The sequence below is a fragment of the Mastigoproctus giganteus genome, chromosome 2 (assembly GCF_048544385.1).
Source record: "Mastigoproctus giganteus isolate SK-2022 chromosome 2, ASM4854438v1, whole genome shotgun sequence".
Lineage (NCBI taxonomy): Eukaryota > Metazoa > Arthropoda > Arachnida > Uropygi > Thelyphonidae > Mastigoproctus > Mastigoproctus giganteus.
The window spans coordinates 16,382,039-16,404,644 of NC_143576.1; the positions used below are offsets into that span (position 1 = coordinate 16,382,039).

The 22,606-nt window shown below is 37.6% G+C and overlaps 1 protein-coding gene across 1 annotated transcript in view; it reads right to left on the bottom strand.

Moving 5' to 3' along the window:
- The window catches only part of Tmem131 (Transmembrane protein 131), a 448,968-nt gene that overhangs the window by 259,875 nt on the left and 166,487 nt on the right, over positions 1-22,606 (bottom strand). The window contains exons 14-15 of the mRNA XM_090388275.1: positions 22,412-22,582; positions 12,889-12,993 (exon numbers count right to left, since the gene is read on the bottom strand). Coding sequence (XP_090244401.1) covers positions 12,889-12,993; positions 22,412-22,582 — 276 coding nt within the window. The remainder of the gene's footprint in view (positions 1-12,888; positions 12,994-22,411; positions 22,583-22,606) is intronic.

A 22,606-nucleotide genomic window follows, 5' to 3' on the forward strand; every position in this document is an offset into this window, starting at 1 on the left:
TCAGCATAAGGTCAGGCTGTGTGTGTGTGTGTGTGTGTTAGTGTATAAGTATTAGTTTGGGTGGGTTGTGTCGTTCCTCTGGCCACTTAGCATGGGGGCCATGTGGAGAGCCACTAATACCCCAGTTTCCGTCACTACTCAGGGAGGTAGGTCAGGACACGTTACAAGAGAAGAAAGCTCTATTGGGGCGAACCCTGGGGTAGCATAGGCATCCAAGGAGAGTATAAAAAAAAGAAAGAAAGAAAAATTTTTTTATTGGAAAGGAGATAATGGGGTGATAGGAAGAGGGTGATATAAAAGGGGTAGAGAACAGAGGGGGGGCAGTAGTTGAGGCATTCGCCTGATTTAAAAGGGAGACAGCAAGGGGACCCCTGGTACAGGATGCCTATCCTGGTTCAGAGGCAGGAGTTGAAAGTGGGGTGGGGTGAGCTACCAGGAAAAAGGGGTTGGGGAAAGAGGAGACTCAACCACACCGGGCGGTAGGAATAAAAGAACATAGGGAAAGAGATTCCTATGGTGTAGCATGCTTTTTGCAGCTCTCTCCCACACTTGGCCTGGGGGTTACCCTAATGGCCAGTGTCAGCATCCCACACCATGCCAGCTAGGAAAAGCTACAGAATGGTGTCAGTTTGGATGACCATGAGGGCCCCCTGAGGGCCTGCATAGCCATCAGTCTGTCCAGTGAAGAGGAGGCTACGATAGAACATGCGATTAATAATAACTTTCATTCACTCAACATTCACACAATTTTACTTTTTATAGTTTTTTCTTACACTTTCTATTTTCTTTTATATATTAGATTAAATATTGATCAGTGTGTGTTTCGACAGGTGTGTCTTTTACACAAAAAAGATTTGACTTACTCCGCCATACCTCTATATGTTATGTAGAAAAGTGTGTGCGAGAGTTGGCGAACAAAGCGAGTGGGGGCGGAGTCCCTTGTTTATTATTATTATTATTATTATTTTTTTTTTTTTGATCTTGGTTAGCAAAAGCATTGGACTTACTTGCACAATATAGCTAATACTAATATGTTATCTCCATGGCTAGTTGAGGCTGATGCTTGAAATTATTATTGGAGATGACAGGCAGATCAGTGGTTTTTTTTTTGGCTCTTCCTTCACCATTTGCCAATATTAATACTAAGATACAAAGGTTGCTTAGAATAGTACTTATATCGGGAGTGGATAGTACAACTTTTTTATTTATTTATTTTTTGCTAGTTGGAGCAAAAGCCTAGGGCTTCCTTAACCATATGTTACACATGTGAAACTTTTCACACTTTGTGTTCTATTTGATTTTATAAGACAAGTTAATTTTCTTATTGATTTTTATACTGTTTAGAACTTATTATTATTCACTGTATTTTAGAGCCTTTTCAGTCATCTGTAACAATACTGCAGTTTCACCATCTATCAATTGTTTTGAGAGGACTGGGCTCAAATCTCATGATAAACAGGATGGATTTCTAAGGCCTCTTTGATCAGAGTTGAGTAAAGGAGGAACTGAATTTTCCTTTAAGAGTTATTCTGGTTTTTTTTTTTTTAGCCAGCACAACATGCAAATAAGGCTGCAGACACAAATGAAAGAGACAGCAAAAAAGGCAACAGTAAACAAATAATTCCCTAAATAATCTGAACATTCTAAACTTGAAATGCAGACCCTCAGTTGATGAGTATCATTTGTCTGTAGTTTCTTTGAATTTTTGAATTCAAGGCTGCAAATCCAGCTTCAAGATGGTTAACAGTGCCTGTTAATCATTTTGAAGCTGGATAAGTAATCCTCAGTGTTATTCATTTATTCAGTTGTCATAAAATAGCCACTACAAACATATACATACCAATATGTTATCTATATATATATATATATATATAGATATTTAAGGATATATATCTTTATATATATCACTATATATATATATATATATCACTATATATCTTTATATATATCACTATATATTTAAGGAGATATATATACTGGATATATATATATATATCCAGTTTATTTAACTCTCTGATGTTTTCTGTTTTTATTCTTTAATACAATATTTTATATATTATATTATTATATATATATATATATATATATATATATATATTTATTAAATTGTTTTACTGGCTATAAAAAATGGAAAGGATAGGCTCCAACTTTGGAATATGTTTCTAATGCACGTGGAAATATTGCACTTTATGATAAATATGGCTGCCACCTTCTAAATCCATCCAAATTTAGCCTAAAACTTGTAGTCACAGTGGCAAATAATGCAAGAAAGCAAGTTTATATAGCATCAGCCAAAAAAAGAAAAAAAAAAAAAAAACCAACGACTACACACTTCACCCATTCATACTCCAAGAATTTGTCTAGTTCTTCCTTGGATTTATTTAAACCATCCACCTCCGACAACAGATGGAAGCCAGTTCCAACAATCAACCACCTGTTGGATGAAGGCAACTTCCGCATATCTATCCTGAAATCATCCTACCTCAATTTAAATTTATGTCCCCTTGTGTGTAGTCTCGGCAAGAGAAAGAATGCCATTCGTGTTCAGCTTACTCAATCTATTCAAGGCCTTAAACACCTCAATGAAAAACCACATGTGCCTATCTCAAGAGGCTGCAATTTGCAGAACTGAAGCCTTTCTAGGTAAGAGCACTCTTTTGTTCCCTTCACCAATCTTGAGCCCTTGAGCCCGTTCCAGCAAATTTACATCTTTCCTAAAGTGAGGCTTCCAGACCTGTATACAATACTCAAGATGTGGCCTAACAAAGGAATAACACTGAACAACAAATATGGGGTCATACCTTTTTATGAGCATGAAAGTAAGTTAATCGGGGGGGGGGGTATACATGGAAACAGTGCTTAAAATGGCAGATTGGCTCTTGTTTTCGAAAAAAGTAGGTTTTTATATTTATACAAGCTATTAGCATTAGTAAAGGCATATGATGCAAGAAAGCAAACTTATACAGCATCAGCCAAAAAAAAAAAAAAAAAAAAAAAAAACCCCCCTTCTCATTTTACCCATCCACTCCAAATACTTGTCTAGTTCTGCCTTGAATCTATTTATGTTATCAACTTCTACAATGGCAGATGAAAGTTTGTTCCATCAATCAACCATCCGCTGGCTAAAGGCAAATTTTCGGAAATCGATCCTACAACTATCTTTCCTCAATTTGAATTTATGCTCTCTTGGGTGATTATTTTGAGAAAGAGGAAGAATCCCATCAGCATTGAGCATGCCCAAACCATTTAAGGCCTTTTACACCTCAATCAGATTACCTCATAGGTGCCTAGTCTCCAGACACTGTAATTTGCAAAACTTAAGCCTTTCTCATAAGAGCAACCCTTAGTTCCATTCACTAATCTTGTTGTCCTTCTCTGTACTCATTCCAACAGCTCTACATCCTTCTTAAAATGAGGCCTCCAGACCTGTATACAGTATTCAAGGTGTGGCCTGACCATTGCCTTATACAAGGGGATAATCACCTCCTTATCCCGGCTAGAAAAATTCCTGTATATAGACAAGACATCATGAGCTACCTTTGCAGACTATCCGCACTGCTCAGAAAACTTTGTATCTGACTGCACAATTACCCCCAGGTCTTTTTCTTTCTCTACCACTCTGAGTTTAGTACCACACAGTTGATACATTACTCTGGGCTTACTGCTTCCCATATGCAGCATTTTAAATTTGTCAATGTTAAACTTCAGCTGCCACCTCTCAGCCCATCTGCTCAACTTTTCTAGATCCTGTTGCAGTAGCATATTGTCATTAACAACCATGCCAACCTTCGTATTATCAGCAAACTTAGACATTAAGCCTGATATACCATCATCAATATCATAAATAAATACAGAAAACAACAATGGCCCCAATACCGAACCCTGGGGAACTCCATATTAGTCCACAAAGAGCAGTGTCCATTGATTACCACTGTGTTCTCCCACTCAACCATCTCTTTATCCATACCAGCAATTTGCCTCCAATGACACACTGCTCCAATTTGTGCAGCAGTCTTCCATGTGCATTTTTTATTTATATGGCAGTAAGATGTAACTACGAACATACCTGTATTAAACAAGGACCTTTTTGTCTTTCGCTGTATTCAGCTTCAGGAGCATGTCTTTTCACCATACAACAATAATTAGGCTAACATGGGACCATTTTCCTTTTGTATCTTTGTTCCATTGCTGCAATGTCTTGATGGAAGTGCTCACTATGATCGTTGCTGACGGCACCGCAGTTTTGCGGGAAGAAATCAAGGTGTGAGTGCAAGAAATGTATCTTCGATAACAAGTTGCATCCCAGTTTTTCATAAGAAGTAATGAGCTCTTCCACAAGCTGTCTGTAGTTGCCAGCTTGCAGGCACTGATAAACCACTATGTACGAACTGCAACACTTGGCTCATTGTCCAATGTGTTTTCACTGATTGCCCCAAATATAATTGTAACCGACAAGTTATGTTTTGCTCTTTTTCAAGATGAACATTTCTTTCAGTATTGCTGACCTCCTGGTAGATACCCCACACAGGGCCAAAATTTTTTCATTCCTTAAACGGACGCAACTGTACAATGCAGTGTGAACTTCAACAATATTTATATACATGAACTGTGTATTTAACATCACCATAGTTAGGTGCACTATAGCTTTGCTGCCCTTGTGCCATAAAGCCCATAAACAAACAATTGCCAGCTTTAACATTTCCTAGAAAACCAGTCGAAACATTTTGAAAGGTTCCATGCTGATTTCTCGCTATCACTAAGGGCACATTGGAATTGTTAGTATTTAAAAAGTTGCCTTATTTGTGGACCAATGAAAATACCTGCCTTAATCTTCACTGTACTAAGCCTTGGGAATTTCTCTTGCAAGTATGTGAATGCAGGACCGTTTACTTCCAAAGCCTTCATAAATTTTTTCATGTGTCCCAGTTTGATGTAGAGTGGTGGAAGCAAAACTTTATGTGGATTTACCAGAGATTCAAATGCTACGTTCTTCATTTCAGGTGTTAATAATTTTCGTTGAGGCCACTCCTCTTCTCTCTGCATATCCTTGGCACAACCATCCCACTCCCTTTTAAACCTTTTGTAGTCCTAATAAAATGGCGATTTCCTTTAAATCACCACATATCTGCCAATCATACTTCTGATAGTGTACACCTAACAGGATGTTTTCCCTATTTGTATATGTTTCTTTTTTGTGGAGTGGATGGCACATGCAAGAGGTACTGAAGGCAGCATATATCCATTGTGTAATAACACAACATTAAGGCTAACCTCAGAAGCGTCTATAAATAGTCGCCATTCTTCGGGAATGTGCCTCATGTTCATCAACATCCTTACAAATAGTGAGTTCACCTTCTGTTTGATAGAATTTATCATAGTCTTTATTTCGAGTACAAAATGTTGTCACCAGCACAGAATGATCAAGAAAATTCCACTCTTGTAGCCTCGAGGCCAAAAGTATGTGAATACATATTCTTTGTCAGTTTGAGATCCCTGATGAGGCCATTCTGCTGAGGTGCAGAACGATAAAGATTTGGACAAAATGGTGGATCCCTCAACGTAGATGGCTGTTGTAATTCTTTGTGTATATGAAGTTGATGTTCATCAGGGCCTTCAACTTCATCAGTGTACAGAAAAATAGTCAGGTGGTTCAGGAATAGGTAGTACTTTACTGTGAGACACGAGACAAATTGTATATTTGGGTATGTCACTGTCCACTTTTCATCATTGTCATCCCTTTTCTAATAGGAGGCACCATACAAAAGTAACAGTCTGTGACGTGATTTGTTGGCTCTCACCATATCATTGGACACCGTGAAAGGCATAAAATGTCCCATTCGATTACTCACTCATGCATTGCATTTGATGAATAGGTAGTGCAGCATATGTGTGGAGCCCAGTTCTTGTCCTGGCCACATACTTTACACCAAAAGTACATGAAGTAGGCCTTTTTTATGGCTCGAGTTAAGGGATGCTTTCTTGAAGCTAATGTGACTTCTCCACATACGTAACAGAAGTCATCCAGATTATTCATACAATCACAGGGCATATTAATCTTACATGACACAAATACTGACCAAAAAGGAGGAATCACACAGAGAACAACCACTAACTGAGAACAAATCACCCAATACCTATCCGTATTTGAGGATTACTGCAACATAGTTGAAGATGATTTTTGAGGTGATAACAATGATAACACGATACAGAGCAAGATGATGGTTGCCGATCACATAATAAGAGTGTGGTGGTGGTACTAAAACTGCAGTGTTGCGATGCATTTTGCTAAGAGCTGTAGCTGATAATGTAGAGTAACTTGCTAATATGAGACCCCAACTGTAATTTCGGGTTTAGCAGCATGAAATTAGTCAAGATTAGGTATTTTTGTTTTCGTAACATTTTACCAGTTGTTCAGTCATCTCCCTATCCTTGCTAGCAAAATTCCTTTATATCATTGACAAAACCCCATGAGCTATCCTGGCAGCATATCTGCACTGCTCAGAAAACTTCATTTCAGACTGCACAATTACCCCCCACCCCCAAGTCAGTTTCATTCTCCACTACCCTGAGTGTAGTATCATACAGTTGATATGCTACTCTGGGTTTACTGCTACCCATATACAGTATCGTCATTTGTTAATGTTAAATTTCAACTACGATTTCTTAGCCCACTGACCCAATTTTCCTAGATCTTGTTGCAGTTAGTTAGTTAGTTAGTTATTTGGTTTTTAGCAGCATTAGCAACTAAGGCCATATTGCTCCAGGATGTGCGGTGGTCATTCCCTGACCTTTCCGCATCTTCCGTATTTGGTGGTGACGGGCTCGAACCCCAGTCTAATCAAGAAGCGTGTGTAATGCACTGCTGCTCCTTCCCACCTGGCTACGGAGGCGCCAATCTGGTTGCAGTAGCACATCCTGATTACTATCATTAACTACCCTATCAACCTTTGTATCATCTGTAAACTTTGACATTAATATTCATCAATATCATTAACAAATTTGAAAACAACAGTGGGTCCAGAGCACTGAACCTAGAGGATTCCACTAATAATATTAGTCTATTAAGAGCCCATTGATACCCAGGGAGGGGATACACTTAAATAGAAAGGGCGCAAGAATGTTTCCTGATGCTATCGAGGCAGTGTTAGGTGGGTCGGAAAACTGCTAGATTGGGGGGGATACAAGGACTAATAGATTAACAGTAGCCACTGGCAGAGGTGAAAGTGATTCTTGCACTGCTTCTATTGGAATGAGCCACAGCCTGGAAAATAAGATGCAGGATATTTCAGAGACTGCTGGAAGTCATTGTGATACAAGTAAACACACGGGTTGTGTTAGGGTAGCTAAGAAAAAGAACAGGTGCATGTATACTTGCGTGTACACCAATGCTAGGAATTTAGTAAATAAATCTGATGAATTTGAGGTATTGCTCAAAACATCAAAGGCAGATATTGTGGGGATTTCAGAGACGTGGTGTCACACAGATATAAGGAATGCAGAACTGGAATTTAGGGAGTACAATGTCTACAGTAAGGATACACAGGATAGGAAGAGAGGAGGGGTTATGCTATTAGTTAAGAAATACATAAAATCCAAGGAAGTGAAGCCAGTCGACATTGCTGGACAGTGCAGTGTCGAGTCAGTTTGGTGTGACATAAGCACTGGGAGATCAAAATTGAGAGTAGGAGTGTGCTATAGGCCTAATGACTCTGATGAGTATAATAAGAAACTGTACGGGGAAATAGAGTGGGCTAGTAAATCAGAGAGTCTTATAATGGGGGATTTTAATTTCCCAGATATTGACTGGAATTTTGGGGCTGGTCACTCACACACTAGCAAGGCTTTTGTGGATTTATTGGATGATTGTTTTCTACATCAGCATGTTCAGGAGGCAACTAGGGGGAGTAATACTCTTGATTTGATTATCAGTAGTGATTCTTCATGCATTAAGAATCTTCAGGTAAATGAACCACTAGGCGGCAGTGATCACAGTATGCTGAAGTGGGATTTACTCAAAGAAGTAACTACCATTAGGGGTAAAGGGAAGGGTTATTGCTTTCGTAAAGGCGACTACGATGGACTGAGACAGTATTTAAATTCTATACAGTGGGACCAACTGATGATGTTACCAACAGCAAATTCAAAATGGGAAGCATTCAAAGAACTTATCTTGGAAGCTACTAGGCTTTACATACCAACTAAGAAATATTGTTCAAGGTTTAGGCCTAAGTGGATGTCAGATGAACTAATGAGACATATGGCAGAGAAGAAAAATGCATGGGATACATACAAATCAACATGTGACACAGAAGCCTATGAAAAATACAAGTTGATCTGTAACCAAGTTACAAAGGAGGTTAGGTAGGCGAAGGCAGATTACGAGAAATCTTTGGCAAGGGATGCAAAGAAAAACAGCAAAGAGTTCTTTACTTATGTAAACTCTAGAAGGAAGGGGATGAATCAGATTGGTCCACTTGATATCGATGGATCAACTGATGATGATCCTGCTCAGGTAGCTAACAAACTGAATGAATATTTTGCATCTACATTCACACATGAGGGGTTATTCAGCGAGGGGAATGCCAGAGGTGTATTCAACTCTGGCAGTAAGCTAGAGAATCTTGTAATAACTGAGAGTAAAGTGGAGTAGAAATTGTTGAAGATAAATACAAGAAAGGCACCTGGGGTGGATGGGATCTATCCAGCTATATTAAGGGAAGCAGCAAAGGAAGTAAGCAAACCCTTAGCCATAATTATGAGAGCTTCCTTGGACTCAGTGGAAGTACCCATGGACTGGAGATGTGCAAATGTGACCCCAATTCACAAAGGAGAATCAAAGGGCGACACAAGTAATTATAGACCTGTTAGTTTAACTTCTGTTCCTGGAAAATTAATGGAGGCACTGGTTAAAGAAGCACTGCAGGATCATCTAGACAAGACTTCAGTTATAGCTCAGACACGGCATGGTTTTGTTAAGGGGAAGTCTTGCCTGACCAATTTGATTGGATACTATGATGCAGTCACAAAAAAACTGGATGAAGGGAATAACTTTAATATTATATACTTGGACCTTAGAAAGGCTTTTGATACTGTTGCACATGGAAGACTGCTGCACAAATTGGAGCAGTGTGACATTGGAGGCAAATTGCTGCTATGAATAAAGGGGTGGTTGAGGGGGAGAAGACAGAGAGTGGTAATCAATGGACACTGCTCATCGTGGACTAATGTTATTAGTGGAGTCCCTCAGGGTTCAGTATTGGGTCCATTATTGTTTTCTGTATTTATATATGATATTGATGATGGTATATCAAGCTTAATGTCCAAGTTTGCAGACGATACGAAGGTTGGCAGGGTTGTCAAGGACACTACTGACATTATGCTACTGCAACAGGATCTGGAAAGGTTGAGCAGATGGGCTGAGAGGTGGCAAATGAAGTTTAACATTAACAAATGTAAAGTACTACTTATGGGAAACAGCAACCCCAGAGCAACGTATCAACTCTGTGGTACTACACTGACAGTGGTAGAGAATGAAAGGGACATGGGGGTGGTTGTGCAGGCAGATATGAAGTTTTCTGACAGTGCAGACGGGCTGCAAGAGTAGCTCATGGTGTATTGTCGATGATATATAGGAATTTTTCTAGCAGGGATAAGGAGGTGATTATTCCCTTGTATAAGGTAATGGTCAGACCGCACCTAGAATACTGTATACAGGTCTGGAGGCCTCATTTCAAGAAGGATGTAGAGATGCTGGAACGAGTACAGAGAAAGACAACAAGATTAGTGAATGGAACAAAGGGGTGCTCTTAAGAAGAAAGGCTTACGTTTTGCAAATTACAGTGTCTGGAAACTAGGTACCAGCATGGTGATCTGATAGAGGTGTATAAAGCCTTGAATGGTTTGAGCATGCTCAATGCTGATGGGATTCTTTCTCTTGCTCAGAATAATCACCTGAGAGGTGATTCAAATTGAGGAAAGACAGATGTAGGATAGACGTGAGGAAATTTGCCTTTAGCCAGCGGGTGGTTGGTTGCTGGAATAGACTTCCATCCCTTGTCGTGGAAGTTGATAGCCTAAATAAGTTTAAGGCTCAGCTGGACAGGTATTTCGAACGAACAGAGGGGTGAAGTGGAAGTGGTTATTTTTTATTTATTTATTTATTTTTTTGGCTGATGCTACATAAGCTTGCTTTCTTGCATGAAACGCCTCTACTAATGCTAATCTCTGTCTTCTTCCATTTAACCAATCCTTTATCCATAGTTGTAACCTGCCCTTACTGCCATATTGCTCTAGTTTATACAGCAGTCTTTTATGTGCAACAGTATCAAAAGCCTTCCTGAAATCCAAGTATATGATCTCAAAATTATTTTTTGCACTCAGTTCCTTGGTCACTGCATCATAGTAGCCTATTACACTGATTAGACAAGACCACTCCCTTAACAAATCCATTCTGTGACTGGAGTATAATTGCATTCTTGTCCAGATGGTTCTGCATTACTTTTTTTAACCAGTGACTCCATTATTTTCCCTGGAACAGATGTTATGCTAACAGGCCTGTAATTACTCATGTTACTTTTTGATCCCTCTTTATGAATTGGGGATACATTCACACATCTCAATCCATAGGAATTGAGATGTGTAAATCATAATTATGGCTAAAAGTTTGCTTACCTTCTTTGTTTCCTCCATTAATATGACTGGGTAGATTCCATCAATTCCGGGTCCCTTTATTAAATTCAGCTTCAACAATTCCCCTTACACTTTTCTTTCAGTTATCACAAATCAAAACTGAATGTAGATGCAAAATACATATTCATTTTGTCAGCAACCTGATCAGGGTCATCAACAGTTAACCCAATCACATCAAGTGGGCCAATGTGATTCAATCTTCCTTTTACTGTTAATATAAGCATAGAAATCTTTGCTACTTTTCTTTGCAAGATTTTTCATAATTTGCATTAGTTTGCTCAACCTCCTTTGTGACTTGATTACAGACTAATTTACATCTACCATAGGCTACTGAATCACTGATTATTTATATGCATACCATGCACTTTTCTGCTCCGCCACTTGTCTCAATAGTTCATCTGACATCCATTTATGCCTAAACCTTGAACAATACCTCTTCGTTGGTATGACAAGCATAGTAGTTTGTATGTTGTTTAAAAAAAAAAAACCCACCCTGTTGAAGAATGCTGCTGGAAATGAAATGCCTTCACATCCTTCAAAATGAATTTATTAAGAAATCTGAAAGATGTGAAGGATAGACCTCTACTGGACAATAGTTTATGTTGAAGCTGTGTGGGCTTTATGGCGCAAAATGGTAGCAAACCCATAATACACCCTTTTTTTAGTGTCACTGATGATTAGAATAATTTGTACAGATCCTAATATGTGTACTTTTCATCCTATGCATTTGTTTTTTATTATTATTTAGTATATATATATGTATTATTTATCAGATGTCCATTCCCCCTGCCACCTCTGTACACATCACTTCAGGTCTGATTGTAACGCATCCCAAATTACAGTTCATCTTGCAATAATGCACAGCATTCCAAAAAATGGTGCATAGTAGAAATGCATCCTGTAGCATGTAAGTTTTCATATAACAGCCAAGGATAGGTTCCATAAAAGCTATAAACTGCCAATAATTATCCTATTTTCAAACTTACTTTTATAAATATATTACATTATGATTGGCAAATAACACATTAAAACTGAAAGGTTATAAAACATTTTATGGAAATAAAATGCAAAAGTATTGTTTTGTTTTTGATAGTTAATTTTTTAACTGGAGGAAGGGGAGGATGTTGTATTGGGGTGGTTTATATTTTAAAGAATGAATGTAAGATCAGTTCCCTAGCTTGCTGCCCCCCCTAAAATAAATCAGTAGTTGCTAATCAGATACAATTTTCTTCTGAATGTCCAGCTTCTTGAGATGTCTGGATTCATGTTGGAAACTATTTTTTTTGCACTTGTTAGTTACCGTATGGGCATTAAGAATACATATATAATTTTTACACATAAAATATATAACAAAATATGTAACACACATTCACAGAAAACTATAAACTGAAATATCATAGTGAGAAAGAGTGTAACATGGTGGTGTGTGAGGTTTTGTGTACATAAATGAAGACAAGTTGTCAAATAAAGTTGTCTGGTTATTTTCTTATGGACTTCTCTGGAGTGTTTATGTGGAAATACACATGATTTCTGGTGTTAATTAATTAATTTAATGTGTACTGTCTTTCGATTCAGTGTTATTTTAATCAAATGAGAAATATGCAATAAAAAAAAAATAAAAAAAATTGAGTTATAAAGGCTTCTGGAAAGTCTGTGCTGAAAAGCACTGCCAGCCATGGCTTTGAATGGTTACCTTAAGGAAAATCCTGGCTCTTTCATCACTGTATGCTGTTTACTAAGCATGAAAAAAATAAAGAAGCTGGCTTCACTCTGACTACTATATTGCATTAGCAATACATATATTAATTTTGATCTAAAAATTCTTCATTGCACATCAGTTCTGGCACTAATCAGCTGCATAGTTTTCTGCTCTTTTATTACATCACACTAGTTTCTAGTTCTATTTTCCAATATTTATGTCTTCACTAGAAGTCTATTTAGGTTCAATAATGACTTATTCTTATGGGTAAAAGCATGTTCTTTTCCATCTTCTTTGCTTCAATACTTTTTTTATTTTATTTTCATAAAATACTAATAAAACCACAATGGGCTGTATCAATAGTTTTGCTATGACCTATTGAAAACAAATTTAAAATTCTGATTTATGCAAACAAGTTAAGTTATTAACTACTAGTACTTATTATATTATTAATCAGATATAAAGAAATCATACTAAATTTTAAGAGAAAAATTACTTACATCAACAGGGTTTTCATTTATCACAGCAAAAATCATAGTGCGCTTATCTCCCATGCCAAGTGTTCCAAAATCTATCAGGCTTTGGTTTTCAGCATGAGGTAAAAACTGTTCCAAAGAAAAAGTTTGCTGAAAAATTCTAAAATTATAACATTTAGAGAAGTAGTTAACTTTTCTATATGTTTTCTCTGATTAAAACAGAAACTATGAATAATTATATTTATTGATATATTTAAATTGTTTATTTTAACAGCTTATTTTTACAATTACCTGCATGCAGATCAGACTCCTACACCTTAATTTGTTTTTTTCCCCCCTACACAAACAAGAAGATATATACTACAAACTGTTTTGTTTTGGGAACAAGAAAGTTTCATCAGAAATTCAAAGTGAAGTAAATGAGTTGAAAATGTAATTAAAATTACAATAACTGCCCTAATCATACAGTCAACAGTGCATTGAAGTGTACAGTATTATATTTTCAAAATTCTCTTCTGCTCAACTCATTTGTCAAAGTACAAATTATAATAAATCACTGATTATTATCTTTCATTTTATAATGCTCAATCCTACTTTGAAAAAATTTGATTAATCATTACTGATTTCATCAACAGTACTTAATCTCTGCATGAGATTTTGCAGAGCAGAAGATCATGTGACAATATATATGGATGTTCCTCACTTGATAAAAGGAGGCAGGGAAAAGGCATTTCATGCAGGTGATAAAAAAAAAGAAAAGAAAGAATTACTTGCAACAACTGACTAAATGTTATTAAAATAAAGATGTACAGAAATCAAGTTAAAATAAATCAAAAGCAGATAAAATCAATTAAGAACAGATAAAATAATGCTAAGAGTGTTAAAAACATAAAAAACAAAATAAGCTAAAATCACAGGTAAGAAACTTTCAAGGCACAGCACCTTTTTATCAACCGAATGGCACAATACAGTCTAAATAGCCAGGCTGTCATGAGACAGAGGACGAGCCTGAATGTGCTAATGCTAAGGTAAAAAAAAAAAAAAAAAAAAAAAAAACAGACTAGAACAGGATTGGCATTAACAACATTCTGAGTGCACATCATACTATAAGATAGTGAACTCCATAATGAGATGAATGTGGGTACCTTCATTGTGATTAATCAAATACAATAAAATTGGCAACTATGCAATTTTCATTCCAACTTAATGATTCTGCATATTTCAGTAAAAGAAATATGCAGAATCATTTTCTGTTTTATCAATTATTATGGGTTCGAATTATAGCCATTATACAGGCAATACCTGTATAACATGGTACCTCTACAACATGGTTTCACTCCAACATGATTGATAAATTGCGGCAATCCTTGCACAACACAGTTAGAGAATTGCAGGAAACCTCGCATAACACGGCATTGTAATTTTGTAATTGTGATGTAATTTTTCAACGTTTCCATTCTTTTTTGTGAATCTCCCCTGTTGACTCCACTAGTCGTCATTGCCTTTATGATATTTTAATAAAGCACATTTCTGGAGGTCACTATCATAAAACAATAAAAACAATTTGCAGTTTCCAGTTTATTGGTCTTTTCTGTCAGTGTAATCAATTATAAAAGGATAGTAAACTCCATCTTCTTGCATTTGCTATAGAACCGACAGCTGGAATTCTGTGGGTTTTCACATTATTATGGTGAAATGTTTCCCTTTCCATGAAATATTCAGTCATATAAATAACTTTTGACAAACTCATTACTCCATATCTCACTTGTGCATATTGTGTTTGTTGCAACTTGTACATGCTGTGTTCTTTGTGATTAATTGCTTATCAATTTTACTGTTTTAAACTGTACAACAACAAAAAAAAAAAAAAAAAAAAAGTCAGTGAACAGAAATATCAATTTTTTTATGTACAGTACATATTAACTAAGCTAGGTACGTGAGTGTAAATTTATTTTTATTTTGTTAACTGGAAAATATTCTTGTGATTTTCACGTAAAATTTAACTTTGTTAATTGGGCTCTGTGCTTGTTAGGCTCTGTGCTACTGAACTTGTAGACCATAAAAAATTGTGACTTCGAAGCGTGCAGTTCGTGACTTTTAAAGAGAGCAGAAGGCATACTAAATCTAGTTGCTGCAGAAGAGATTGTGCTTAGCAACGATGAAGAGGAAGAAAATTAAATGAACGTACATTATCTGATGTATAAGTATCACAGTTTATAAGGTAAGACGCTTGTTCAGTTATTACTATTTAAGTTACAACTATTATAAAAATAAAGTTAAAATATTAAGTTATTACTACTATAAAAACCAAGTTTCTGATAGTTATAAAAAAAACAGGTGAATTTTTGTGAGCTTTTGGAAAGTAACCCCCCCCCTTGTTTGTACTGGTTCTTAGTAGTGTATAACACAGATTTGCATTACATGAGATTTTGTATGACCACACTACCATGTTATACAAGGGTTACCTGTAGTAGTAAGAAGAGCAAAAGGAAATGGTGTGTACCCAATTAAGATAGTGAAAGTAAAAAACAAAATGACTTTAGAGAAAAACAGCGTGACTGCTTTGTATTACAACTCTAGAATGTTACAAGTTGAAACAGGATACATCTGCCAAGGACAACAGCTGATGACATTGTAGGGGAGATATCTTTTAAGGGCACAAAAGGTGATATTGTTGTGCACGTTGTCACTAATGGCATTAAGAGTAGGAGATCTGCACCACTAACTTAATAAGTACAAGTCAATGTTAAAAAAAGAAAAAAGGTGCGAGTTAGGGTTAAATTTGAAAGCGTCTGTAATTATGTCCAGACACGACAGGAGTTAGTATATGATGACAGCCCTGTCAATCAATTCGGCCCTGAAGAGACTGTGCAAGGCTTATGGGGTAGAAATTTCCTTAGCATGGTTTGTGACTTGTTAACAGGAGAGATTGCTTCTACAGAGATGGGATACAATTAAACAGAAAGGGTGCAAAAATATTTGCTGATGCTATAAAGGCAGTGTTAGATGGGTTGAAAAACTGCTAGCTTGGGAGAATTCACAGACTAATAGATTAACAGTAGCTGCAGGCAGAGGTGAAAGTGATTCTTGCACGGCTTCAATTGGAATAAGCAGCAGCCTGGAAAGCAAGGTGCAGGGGATTTCAAGGACTGCTGGGAGTCATCACGGAACAAGTAAATACATGGGCTGTGTTTGGGTAACTAAGAGTAAACTAGGTGCATGTATATTTACATGCACACCAATGCTAGGAGTATAATAAAATTTGATGCATTTGAAGTGCCAGTCAAGACATCAAACGCAAACATTGTTGGGATATCAGAGATGTGATTTTACACAGATATAAGCAGTGCAGAATTGGAATCTGGGGAGTACAATTTGTACTTCCCAAGGGGGGGGGGATTATGCTCTTAGTTAAGAAACACATAAAATCTAAGGAAGTGTATCCAGTTGGTACTATACTGACAGTGGTAGAGAATGAAAAGGACCTGGGGGTAATTGTGCAGGCAGATATGAAGTTCTCTGAGCAGTGCAGATGGGCTGCAAGAGTAGCTCATGGTGTCTAGTCAATGATATGCAGGAATTTTTCTAGCAGTGATAAGGAGGTGATTATTCCCTTGTATAAGGCAATGATCAGGCCACACCTTGAGTACTGTATACGGGTCTGGAGGCCTCATTTCAAGAAGGATGTAGAGCTGCTGGAACGAGTACAGAGAAGGGCAACAAGATTAGTGAATGGAACAAAGGGTTGCTCTTACGAAGAAAGGCTTAAGTTTTGCAAATTACAGTGTCTGGGGACTAGGCACCAGCGAGGTGATCTGATAGAGATGTATAAAGCCTTGAATGGTTGGAGCATGCTCAATGCTGATGGGATTCTTCCTCTTGCTCAGAATAATCACCTGAGAGGGCATAAATTCAAATTGAGGAAAGACAGATGTAGGATAAATGTGCAGAAATTTGCCTTTAGCCAGCAGGTAGTTGGTTGGAGGAACAGACTTCCATCCCTTGTTGTGGAAATTGATAGCCTAAATAAATTTAAGGCTCAGCTGGACAGGTATTTCAAACGAACGGAGGGGTGAAGTGGAAGTTTTTTTTTTTTTTTTTTGGCTGATGCTGCATAAGCTTGTTTTCTTGCATCATAGGCCTCTACTGCTAATGCTAATGACATGGGTGGGCTTGTTTGTTTGTTATTTGGTTTTTAGGAGCATTAACAACTAAGGCCATATTGCTCCGGAAATATACAGTCGTCATTCGCTGACCTTTCACTTTTCCACATCCTCCGTATTTGGTGTCACTGGCTCGAACCCCGGTCTAATCAAGAAGCGTGTGCTACGCACTGCTTCTCCTACCCACCTGGCTAGGGAGGTGCCCATGGGTGGGTAGTGCAATGTTGAGTCAGTTTGGTATGACATAACCACTGGGAAAGCAAAATTGAGAGGAGTGTGTTATAGGCCTAATGACTCTGATGAGTACAATGAACAACTGAACAGAGAAATTTAGTGGGCCAGTAAAACAGAATGTCTTATAAACAGAGATTTTAACTTCCCAGATGTTGACTGGAACTTGCGTGGGTTGGTCACTTGCACACTAGTGTGGATTTATTAGATGATTGTTTTTTACAGCAGCATGTTTGAGAGGCAACCAGAGGGAGTATTGTTCTTGATCTGACTATTAAGTGATCCTTCATGCATTAAGAATCTGCAGATAAAGGTACCACTAGGTGGCAGTGATCACAGTATGCTGATGTGGGATTTACTTAGAGATATAATTACCATCAGGGGTTAAGAGAAGGGTTTTTGCTTTCGTAAAGGTGACTACAGTGGTCTCAGACAGTTTTTAAATTCTATACAGTGGGATCAACTGATGATGTTACCAACAAGAAATTCTAAATGAGAAGCATTCAAGGAATTAATCTTGAAAGCTACTAGGCTTTTCATACCAACTAAGAAATACTGCTCAAGTTTTCTTAATCAATGTCAGAGGAACTGATGTAACTTGTGGCAAAGAAGAAAAAATGTATGGGAAACAAATTATCAGGTGAAACAGAAGCCTATGGTAGATATAATCTAGTATGTAATCAAGTCACAAATGAGGTTAGGAAAGCAAAGGCAGATTATAAGAAATCTTTGGCAAAGGATACAAAGAAAAACAGTAAAGAATTCTTTAATTATGTGAGCTCTAGAAGGAAGGGATGAATCGGAATGGCCCACTTTATATGAATGGTTTGATTGTTGATGATCCTACTGAGGTAGTTCACAAACTGAATGAGTATTTTGCATTTATATTCAAGCATGAGCTATTCTGTAGGGAAGTGGATGCTAAAAATTTATCAAACTCTAACAGCAAGCTAAATGATTTTGAAACTGAGAGCAAAGTGGAGAAGAAATTGCCGAAGTTAAATGTAATGAAAGCATCTGGGGTGGTGGGATATAAAGAATTATATTAAGGGAGGCAGACTCTTAGCCATAATTATGAGAGCATCGAAGGATGCTCTCATAATTTGCACATCTGGAGTCCATGGGGAGATCCCCATGGACTGAAGATGTGCAAACGTATCCCCAATTCACAAAGGAGGATCAAAGAGTGACATGAATAATTACAGACCTGTTAGTCTAACTTGTGTTATGAGGAAAATAATGGATTCACTGGTTAATCCATTATTCACTGGTTAATCCATACTGCAGTCTTGTCATTTCCACAAGACTGCAGTATGGTTCAGACAGACCATGGGTTTATTAAGGGGAAATCTTGCCTTACCAACTTGATTGGATACTATGATGTTGTCAAAGGAACTGGATATAAAAAATATTTTTGATATCATATACTTGGATTTCAGAAAAGCTTTTGATATTGTAGCATATGGAAGACTGCTCATCTCAGTTGCCCAAATTATTTGCTGTATGATTCCTTTCGCCTTGAAGGTGGTACCTGTGCATATGTTTGTTCCGATATTTCGTCAGAGACTTGGTAATTTGGAATCTCCTCTTTTCGATCTTCTCTGGCTTAAAATCTCCCTACCTCATTCTGTCAAATTCATCTGTTGTCTCTACTGTTCTCCCAACAACACCACTAATCATTTGGAACTCTTTGACTTCCTCTCTTTGCAACTTGACTTTCTCCAGTCCAACTTTCCCAATAGTGAGGTAATTTGCCTTGGTGATTTTAATGTTCACAACTCCAGCTGGCTTCTGTTTTCTAGTCACACAGACCGAGCTGGTCGAGATGCTGAGGCTTTTGCAATTACTAATGACCTTGCACAGATTGTTCATTTTCCTACTAGAATACCGGACAATCCTAACCATACAGCCAACATCATTGATCTTTTCCTTTTTTTTTTGGTAGTTTTTGGTGCATCGGCTTCTGTGGCCATAATGCACCTCCCAAGGTTTTTGCAGTACTTTGATCCAAGCCCGAGGTGGGATTTGAACCCGCGACCTTTGGGTTGCCAGGTAGGCACTTTACCCACCCGGCTAGCCCGGTTGGCTCTTTTTCTTACAAACAACCCTTCTAAGTATACAGTCGAAGTGAATGGTCCATTAGGCACCTCAGATCACAACTTGGTGATTGTCTGTTCTCCAGTGGAGCCTTTATCTCATGGATATTCCCAACCTTGTGTTGTTTGGTATTACAAGAATGCAGAATGGGATGACCTGCGAGTTTTCTTTTCTTCTTTTCCTTGGTCGGATTACTGTTTCAAAACTTCTGATGAGATCATGTCAGTGAAATTATTCTTGTAGGAATGGAATCTTTTATTCCACACTCCACTTTAAAATCTCGCCCCTTAATCTAAACCTTGGTTTTCCAATAAATGTGCTAAGGCTGTTTGAGAAAAGAATGTTGCATATCGTAATTGGCCGCAACTTTTGTCCATCTTTGCTCCCACCTCTATCAAAACTGGATGGTTCTATTGTCACTTCACATTTTTCTTAAAAGTCATCTATTAAAGATCTTGGTAAAACACCTCACACCATTCCCAGCACGCGCCATTCAATTCCTCCTGTGGTCTTCCGTCAAAAGGATGTCAGAAGGATTTTGACCAATCTTGATGCTAAGAAAGCTTCAAGTCCTGATGTTATTTCTCCACTTGTTCTCAAAACCTGCACTCCTGAACTTACTCCTATTCTTTGCCACCTTTTATCACTTTCTTATTCCAAAGGTGATTTTCCTTCTGCTTGGAAATTTGCTCACATCCAGCCAGTTCCAAAAAAGGGTGACAACTCGCTCCCATCTAATTATTGTCTCATTGCAATTACTTCTACTCGTTCTAAAGTAATGGAGAAATCAATTAACCGCCAACTCTTAAACTATCTAGGAACCTTCCGTATGATCAACAATCGCCAGTATAGATTCACTCCGTCAGTGTTGATCCACTGATGATATTCTTGTTATGTTACCCATTTATGGACAAATTCAATGGAAAAGTTCGGTGAAACACAAGCAGTTGCTCTTGACATCTCAAAGGCATTCGAATGTGTATGGCATAAAGGTCTTCTAAACAAGCTTCCATCTTATGGTTTGCCAACTGTTTTTTGTAATTGGTTATCCAGTTTTCTCTCTAACCGCTCACTGAGGGTGATGGCAGATGGCTCTCTATCTTCTAACTTCTCCACTAATGCTGGTGTACCCCACAGTTCAGTTCTTTCCCCCACTCTTTTCCTCTTGTATATTAATGAACTTCTTCCAATGATCAGAAATCGTATCCAAAGTTTTGCTTATGATAGCAGATTGCATTCCACTTTCCAGTTTGAGAACCGTGCCCTACTCAATCAGCTTCAACTTCTCGAATATCTGCTACCAATTCCTTAAATGCCGATCTTCAGGTAATTCTCCAGTGGGGCAAAGACAACTTAGTTGATTTCAATCCTTCTAAAACTGTCTCCTGTCTTTTATCTCGATTCTTCTGCTACCAAGATTATCTTTGGTGACACTCCGATTGCTAGGCAAAATGATATATCTCTTTTGGGGATTATATTGACTTCTAATATCTCTTGGCACAAGCACATTACAAATATTGCTTCCTCAGCTTCTAAAAAACTAGTTTTTTCTTTCACTCTTGGTGTTACTTTTCTCCCAAACAGCTGTTCACTCTGTACAAATTACAAATCCGCCCTACCATGGAATATTGTTCCCACATCTGGGGAGGTGCACCCAAAACCTATCTCAAGCTTCTAGATTCCATTCACAAGAGGGCAGTTAGGTTAATTAATGACTCATCTCTTACAGAGTCTCTGCACTCTTTGTCTCATAAATATGCTGTTTCTGCTGAATGCCTTTTCTACAGATAGTTCCATGGGCACTGTTCTTCTGAATTGGCTTCTATAATTCCCGCTCGCTCTTTAAAAACAGTCTGAATACGTGCCGACACCAGCCAACATCCATTTACTGTCCAACTTCAAACTCACAGAACCAACTTTTCAGTTCCTCGTTTATTCATTCAACTGCCGTTTTCTGAAACAACCTTCCTTCATACGTAATTCCTGAAAATTACAGTCTACAGAAGTTCAAGTCTAATGTCAACAAATAACTTCTTTCGTCTTCTCAACCCCCAACTGATGCATGGTACTAAGTACTATAGGTTGTAATATTTCTCGTGTTTGGGTTTTTAGATAAAAAAAAAAAAAACAACTTTGAGGTAATTGTGCAGTCAGATATGAAGATTTCTGAGCAGTGCAGACAGGTCTACCAGAGCAGTTCATAGGGTCTTGTCAATGATATACAGGAATTTTGCTAGCAGGGATAGGGAAGTGATTATCCCTTTGTATAAAGCAATGGTCAGGCCACACCTTGAGTACTGCATACATACAGGTCTGGGGAGCTCATTTTAGGAAAGATGTAGAGCTGCTGGAACGAGTACAGAGAAGTGCAACAAGATTAGTTGGGGGGGGGGCACAAGGAATTGAACTTACCAAAAAAGGTTTATATATTCCACAAATGCCGCATCCGAAGTCTAGGCCCCTGCGAGTGATCTGATTGAGGTGTATAAGGCTTTTAATGGCTTAAGTAAGCTCAATACTGATCGGATTCTTCCTCTCTCTCAGATTATACAATGAGGGGGACATAAATTCAAATTGAGGAAAGACAATTACAGAATAGATGTGCAGAAATTTGCTTTTAGCCAGCAGGTTGTTGGTTGCTGGGACAAACTTCCATCTGTCATTGTGGAAGCTGATAGCTTAAATAAATTTAAAGAACTGGACTAAGTTTTGGAGCCAATGAATAGGTGAAAGGGAATTTTTTGGGTTGATGCTGCATAAGCTTGATTTCTTTCATCTTATGCCTCTGCTAATGTTGAGGTCTGAACACTTCCAAAATAGCTGAGTGATCATGGTGGTTGTTGTTGGCGCATTAGCAGAGTGATCATGCACTGTATTTATTGAAACAATTGTAAACTCCTCCGACCAAGCGGTTATGCCACAATACTTAAAGGGATTTTTTAAAATTAAAGTCAGGACTTGCTCCATTCAAATACTTAATGCATAATATGTTTAAAAATATACTTTAAATATGTATTAATAATATTGACATTTGTACTAGTTAACATTATACTTACAATTTTGAGCTTCCCACTAAAACAGAGCAGTGGTATATTAAAATGTGAAATATTGGTATGAAGTTGTAAATAAGTAGTTAGTTGTAAGCTTTTATCCTCAGGTTGAAATATTAGCCACGCTGCAGAAAATGTTTTCCCAGGGATCAAAACAATCTGCTGACTAAAGTTTACCTAAAATAAATGAGAAGCACTTTA